At 40.5% G+C, this 7908-nt stretch overlaps 1 protein-coding gene across 2 annotated transcripts in view; it reads left to right on the top strand.

Moving 5' to 3' along the window:
• The window catches only part of LOC128017311 (neuron navigator 2-like), a 144330-nt gene that overhangs the window by 115476 nt on the left and 20946 nt on the right, over positions 1-7908 (top strand). For both annotated transcript variants that reach the window (XM_052602637.1, XM_052602639.1), the window contains 4 exons: positions 259-391; positions 663-969; positions 1630-2335; positions 7107-7523. In XM_052602637.1, the coding sequence (XP_052458597.1) occupies positions 259-391; positions 663-969; positions 1630-2335; positions 7107-7523 (1563 nt within the window). The remainder of the gene's footprint in view (positions 1-258; positions 392-662; positions 970-1629; positions 2336-7106; positions 7524-7908) is intronic.

The raw sequence follows: 7908 nt of genomic DNA, 5'->3' as shown, positions 1-7908 counted from the left end.
TGACCCTGAGAAGATCCAAAACTGTACAGTAAATGTAGTGCATTAAAAGCCTGTCATGTGTGGGCTTCATAGACCTGTGATGTGGTCAAAAATCACTCAATTACCACAGCCGATGTTTTTTTTTGTTTGTTTTTTTTTTTTTTGTCCAAAGATATGTTTCTATATAATGTCTCTACTGAAAACTTAAGTCCCATACTTCATATATTTGAAAACAGAGTCTCAGATAATGTCTAAGCTTTTCTTTTTTTCTTTTTCCAGTTGGGATGACAGTAGTTCAGTCAGCAGTGGGATCAGTGATGCTATTGATACCGATGACATCATGAACACCAGCTCCTCCATAAGCTCTTACGCCAACACCCCCGCCGCGTCCCGTAAGGCCCTGAACGGACAGGTATGACCCGCACACACACACACACACACACACACACACACACACACACTCTGATTCAGTATGAACCTTTGTGTAAGACCTGAAATTTGGAGCTCATAAGCATCCTAACATACTAATATACTATTATTTCTATATCACATCACTGTGGAAAATATATGAACACTCGCTGATATGACTATATTACTCATTTCTAAAATTAAGGAATATTTGTACTTGCTAAAATTTGTAACATTCATAATGTTGATTTGGAAGTTTGTGTTGTTCTCCATAGCCTCAGACAGATGCAGAGAAGCATTCAGCAGGTGAACACAACACTGCTTGGTCCAGCGATGAAGTTAGGAAGGCAGACGGGGGTTTGGATTGTGACATCAAATTGGAAGCAGGTCTGAAGTGGCGGCGGACCCCTTCAGATGTTTCAGAGGAGTCCGATAAGAGCACCTCTGGACGGAAAACAGCACCTATCAGTCAGACGGGCTCCTGGAGGAGGGGCATGAGTGCACAGGTGGGCGTGACTGTACCGCAGACCAAAAGTACAACAGTAATCACGGGAACCGGCATGATTAAGACACAAGGGACAGGTACGTGTTCTCTGTCTAAGAGCATTTTGAAAACATTTCAACTTGACTGGTCAGTGACGGAATTCAGAAAATTGAAAATAAAATGAAATGACAGTTTGGCTCAATGTGATCCCTTCATCTGTCCTGAGTGTAATGAAAAACACTTATAAACCAGCTGTTGACGACAAAAGAGAAGCTTTAAGGACTCTCTATAGGTTTCTGCCAAAATATAAAAGCTTGATGGTTTAATATTTAAAAATGCATAATTGTAGAAAAGAAAAAATGTATGAACATTTGAAAGTTATTTTATTCTATAGTATATTATATAGTTATTTTAAGTATTGTAAGTATTTTACAGTTGTACTTTAAATTGTTTTCTTAAAAAAATGTTTTTTACAATAGCAATGTTAGTTTTTTTTTGTTTAAATATATATATTTTTTATATCTTTATATGTTAATATATGTAATCAAAAAGAATCTGGCCAAATTGTGCAGCCCTAAAGACATCCACAGCAAACCTGAAAATGTATTTATTTATCTTTTTGATTGTAAGCACACTTTTTTTATCTGATGGACTGCAAAATACCTTTTTTTTATATAATTTACAATTATTAAAATTAAATTATTTATAATTCAATAAATAATGTATAAACAAAGATGTAACATTCTTTTGTTTAATAGGTAAAACAGATGATGCTAAGGTCTCCGAAAAAGGCCGCATGTCTCCCAGTTCCAACGTCGTCCAGCATTCCTCCTCCGACGCCGGTCGAAGCAGCGGAGACGAAGCCAAGAAAACACCCGCAGGCCGAGTCCCCACAAGCACATTTGGTTTCAAAAAGCCCAACGGCGTGCACGGCCCGGCCACTGTGGTTCCCACCTCCAGCATCCCTCTGGTGACAGCAAGCGGTGCCACCATCACCAGCGGCTCTGCCACCCTGGGTAAGATTCCCAAGTCCTCCGCCCTTCTGGTGGGTGGGAGAGGGTCGATAAAAGGGGCTGTGGATGGTGTATTGCCCCCTCAGGAGGATGGCTACCTGTCCCCCAGTGCTCGTTCAACACTGCAGTACAGAAGTCTACCTCGACCCTCTCGTTCTGGAGCCACGGCCCGTAACGGAAACCGATCGTCCACAAGCAGCATTGAGTCAAGCTTGAGCTCCCGGACACCTGTCCTTACTGCCGTCACGGCCGGCAAACCGAAAGATTCTGCCACTAAAACCAACGGGCACATAGTCCAAGCCAATCAGATGGACAAAGAGAAGGGCGTGGCCTCAGAGATAGACAACCTGAGAACCAATCCGATTGTTTCGGGAGGAGGGGCGGCGACTATCCCACAGACAGCGAGACAGGGAAACAAGTATAGCGAGGTCTCGTCTCCAACATTGCGAAGGTACGTAATGGCAACTTACCACACACAGAATTTCACCCTCATGAATCAGAGCTTCCATTGACGTTTCCTCAATTAATAGCTCCATTCATCTTCTCGGGCCCCTCTTACACAGCCAAACATGTGAAAGAAGGAATGAGTTTTGGTAACCTCCTCCAGCTCTGTGATTAGGGTCTATCTGAAGCTGTTTACACAGCCTGCTTCATGACGGTCATAGATCACGACTCTCCAGGGTGGCTCGCGTTTCCCTCTGAGCCGCTCGTGTTATTGATGAGAAAAGTTCTTTTAATCTCTTCCCACTGTTTTTAATGATTGAACCATGCTTTTTCCTCAGCTTCAGGGGTTAAAAAGGGACAAAGTGAACATTAAAGGTTGAAAATAAAAAGAGAAATAGAAATTAGTAAGCATCACTCTCACTTAGTATGCCTATTGCTCATACTTTAAAACATATAACTCTTTGTATTCAACTTCAGTATTTAACTTGTCCTGCATTTTTGCGTTATATACTTGATCACACTTTTTTCAATATTATTTTTAGAAAGATTATTTATTATGAAAGAAGTCAATGCTTTTATTCAGAATTGAATAAATGCGACAATAAAGATATGTATAATGTTGCAAAAGATTTTTTATTCAAAATAAGTGCTAAACTTTATATTGAGCGAAGAATACAGAAAAAATGTAAATAAGAATTATCATAGTTTCCACAAAAATATTAAAACTGTTTTCAACATTAATGGTAATAAGAATTAATATTTGTAATAAATAAATATTTAATAAATTACATATATTATATATTTTTTAGCAATAGCAACATATCAGCATATTACAATATTTGAGGATTCGAGTAACGTCTGCTGAAAATTCAACCTTCTTATCGCTGGAATAATTGACATTTCAAATTAGAATACATTCGAAAATTAGGTTATTTTAACACACAAAAAATATTGTTTTACTGTATTTTGTTCAAATTGGTGAACATAAGAGACTTCTTTCAAAATCATTTTTAGAAATATTACCAACTTTATTATTTTTATTACTTTTGGTAATGTATACAGTATGTACACTAGCTTCATAGTATAAAAAGAAACTAAAATGCCTTTCCATTTTACTTTATTTTATGCTACCTTGAGCACCCACTCCTTCAGAAATGAAAGAATCTAGATGTCAAGTTTACTCATGATGGCCATGACTGCTTAACCTGACCTAGCATCGGTGAGCATTTGAACCTTATGCATCCGGGTGAGTAGGGTACGCTGGCGCGTTCTGGCTGCCGCTCCTCTCTCTCTCTCTCCGCTGGGATGCAGCGTGCTTTCTTCATGTTTGTCGGGAAATTGTTTTTCTTGGTGTTGGCCTGGTTACTTTCTATCGGCTCTGTGGACTCACAGATAGGCTTATTGGGAGCTGATGCAGACGAGGCTTTAATGAACATGGCCTTACAGTACACCTCTCGCCAGCTCTTATCCCTGAAGTGGAATTACTATCTGTCGGGGGACACCTACGACCGCTGTGACAGGGCTGGATTACTGCGGCCCAAGCGGTATATTCATCGGAGCACAGGACGAAGCTACATCTCTTCCTCGTCATCTTCCATCCCAGTTTTGAACTGCCGACGAAGGACTACAAGACTGTCATCCTCCGGGGTTGATCTTACTAACTTTTCTGCTCTGCCGTATGAGCGGCAGTTCAGTGATGCGCCGTCTACAAGCCCTTTAAAAGCCGCGTTACTGAACGCGCGCTCAGTGAACAACAAAGCTCTATTACTGGCGGATTTTATCATGGACAATAAGCTGGACTTGTTTTTCATCACGGAAACATGGCACAAACAGGACGATGGTTTTCTTTTTAATCAGCTGACTCCAGCGGGCTTTGGACTCATTGACGTTTCACGAACTACAGGTAGAGGTGGTGGTATTATAGTTCTTTACAAACTGCAATACAAGATTCACCCTGTGTCCGTTCCTCCTTTTAAAACTTTTGAATGTCTTGTTTTAAATGTGTCGGATACTCACTCTGCTCTCCATTCTGCCATGGTCACTATCTACCGACCTCCTAAACTGAATAAGGACTTTCTGTCTGAGTTTGCTGATCTTCTTTCTATATTGTCTGTCAGATTTAAGAGAATTTTGATTCTGGGTGATTTTAACTTGCATGTAGATCAGAAAGCCTGTCTCTTGGCCAAGGATTTTCTATCACTCTTGGACTGTTTTAATTTTTCTCAGTTTGTAAATGTCCCCACTCACTGTAAAGGACACACGTTAGATTTAATTATTGCAAATGACTCATCTCTTTCTAATCTCTCTGTTGTGGATGCTGGACTTTCTGATCATCTAGCTATCTTTTTTAATATTGAAACATTTCAGTCTAGTAGAGAGACTTCACAAACTATTTCTTTCCGTAAATGGCAATCAATTGATCATGCTATTTTTGCAAACTCGATTGTCTCTTCTTTAGTTGACATGTCTTCTGCTCCTCTCGAGGATAAAATTTTAGCATTCAATAATGTCCTTACAGCCAACTTGGACATCTTTGCACCCATAAAAACACGTAATGTTTCATTTGCACAGTCAGCCCCCTGGTATAATGGTGAATTGCGTATACAGAAAGCTGTGTGTCGGAAATTAGAGCGAAAATGGCGTCACTCTGGTTTAAATGTGTTCCACCAGGCATGGAAAGATTGCTTGTCAAACTACAGAGTAGCCATTGAAACTGCAAGATCTGCCTATTTCTCAAACATTATTGATAATAATCAAAGCAATCCCAGGAAGCTCTTTCATACAATTAACAGTCTGCTTAAAGCAGATGGTGTCAGTTCTATGACTTTATCTGATGGGCTGTGTAATGAGTTTCTCAAATCTTTCAGTGAAAAAATTTACAATATTCGCACAAATATCCATTCCTTGCAGTCTGCAGATCTACCAGTTAATACTCCTAGGTTCTCTGGCATTCCTTTATCCAAATTTACTTTATTACAACCTGAGATGCTCTGCAACCAGGTTTCTGGTATGAAAGCTACCACTTGCATACTTGATCCCATGCCTGGTAGCCTGTTTAAATCCTGTTTTGGTCCTTTATGTCCCTCAGTTCTTGCTATAATAAATGACTCTTTGTCAACAGGGGAGGTGCCAGCAGCACTTAAAACTGCTGCGGTTACTCCTGTTTCAAAAAAGCAAAACTCTGATGTGAAAAATCTGTCAAATTATCGCCCAATCTCAAATCTATCATTTCTGTCTAAAATCTTGGAGGGTGTGGTTGCAGCTCAATTAAACAAACACTTAATTGAAAATAAACTATTTGAGCAACATCAATCAGGTTTTCGAAAATTACACAGCACTGAGACTGCGTTGGTGAAAGTCGCTAATGACTTACTAATTGCCTCCGACTCCGGCTCCACGTCCATTCTCATTCTCTTGGATCTCAGTTCAGCCTTCGACACTATTGACCATGCCCTACTACTTAATCGCCTCGAACATGTATTTGGCTTGTCAGAGACTGTTCTTGACTGGTTCAAGTCCTATTTCACTGACCGTAGCCAATTTGTTTTTATGGGTGGTTATAGGTCCAAGGTTGGTTCTGTTCATACGGGTGTTCCACAAGGTTCAGTCTTGGGTCCTCTACTCTTTAGTATGTACATCTTTCAACTTGGTCAATTACTACAATCTCTAAACCTTAACTATCACTTTTATGCTGATGATACACAGATTTATATCCATACTAGACCGGGTCAGCAAGTGAACGTTGGGCATCTTTCTAACTGTATTGCTGAGATAAAGATTTGGATGTCCAATAATTTTCTGTCTCTAAACGGCTCAAAAACAGAAGTCATGCTCCTTGGATCTCCACATCAACTGCGAAAGGTTGGGTCTCCTACTCTGTCTGTTGATGGCGTTGCACTGGAGTTTAAGTCCAAATTAAAGAATTTGGGTGTCATATTTGACGCCACACTGTCATTTGAGCCTTTTGTCCAGAATACAGTTAAGACATCGTTTTATCACCTCAGAAATATAGCCCGGCTACGTCCTATGTTATCCTTTTCGGTAGCTGAGAAGTTGATTAACTCTTTTGTCTTTTCGCGCATTGACTACTGCAATGGTCTTCTAGCTGGGGTATCTAAATCATCACTGGATAAATTGCAATATCTTCAAAATTCAGCTGCTAGAGTACTATCTGGGGTCAAGACCAGGGACCATATAACTCCAGTCTTGGAGTCCCTGCACTGGCTACCTGTTAGGTACCGTATTGATTTTAAAATCCTTATGCTGGCCTATAAATCTCTGCACAATCTGACACCTGAGTATTTGACTGACTTATTAATCCCCTACACACCACGTCGCAATCTGCGCTCCTCTCAGAGTGGTCTATTGGTTGTTCCGAAGACACGGCTTCATACGTGGGGTGACCGAGCATTCTCTGTCTATGCTCCTAAGCTCTGGAATTCTCTCCCGGCCGACATCAGGGAAGCACATTCATTAGTGACTTTTAAATCTCTTCTTAAAACATTTTATTTTAGGATTGCTTTTACATGAACTTGATTTTACGCGTTTATTTTCTTGTACTTACATTGTGTTTATTCATTTGGAGTTATGCTTGTATGTAAAGTGCTTTGAGAACTTTTTTTTAACTACTGAACTACTTTTAAAGGCGCTATACAAAATAAATATATTATTATTATTATTATTATTATGATTTCTGATCCTCTCTTTTGCTGTTACTTTCAGATTTACTGAATGTTCCGTTTTAATATATTCTCTGTTTCTCTTTCTTCAACTCTCAGACTTTTTGGAGGTAAGGCTGCTAAACAAGTCCCGGGCACCACTGCAGAGAGCATGAAAAACTCAGTCGTAATTTCCAACCCCCACGCTACCCTCGGGCACACCCAGTCCTCCGGTGGGCCCTTGGACTCCCCCTCCACAATACCAGGCAGCGGCGGCAGCAGTCCTCTGTACGGGGGTCGTGGTGTCAGCATCGGGGGCAGTGAACAGGCTTCAAGCCCTGGTTCGGTGTACTCAACGGGCACTGGGACCTGGGGCACCACCATCAGCAGCTCTTCGGCTCTCGGCTACCCCTCCGTCAGCAGCATGCACACCAGCAGCGAGTCCATCGACATGTCAGTGGGCAACGGGCATCACCGTGATGATGTTCACCCGGTGCTGATGAGAACGGCCAGTGCTAAGATAGGCATGTCAGAGAGGTGAGTCTGGGAGTTAGAAGGAAATACATGGTACTTTTTTATCTGTGAGACTGGTCTGGGTTAACACTGAAATATTGTGATTTATAATTCACAATTTTAGTGCTAATCTGAATTGGATTTTGATTCAGAATCAGAACGAGTTGTTGATTCTGAAAAACCGAATCTCCTTAATGATTTTAATGATGTCCATGGAATACAGGAGTCACTTCTGAACTCACGCTCACATGGTGATGATGACCATGGCAGAAGAGACATGATAGCCGCAGTGTCAAAATCATAACTCTGAATTGGAATCTACAGTAATCTCAAACTAGAATTCAGATTTTGATTCAAATTCTGATTCGGAAAGCCGATTCAGTTCATAAGTTATTTGGTGTTATTTAAA

This window comes from Carassius gibelio, chromosome A7 (genome assembly GCF_023724105.1).
Source record: "Carassius gibelio isolate Cgi1373 ecotype wild population from Czech Republic chromosome A7, carGib1.2-hapl.c, whole genome shotgun sequence".
In the NCBI taxonomy this organism is placed as follows: Eukaryota; Metazoa; Chordata; class Actinopteri; order Cypriniformes; family Cyprinidae; genus Carassius; species Carassius gibelio.
The sequence above is the reverse complement of the archived record's forward strand: the minus strand, read 5'-3'. Positions and strand labels throughout refer to the sequence as shown.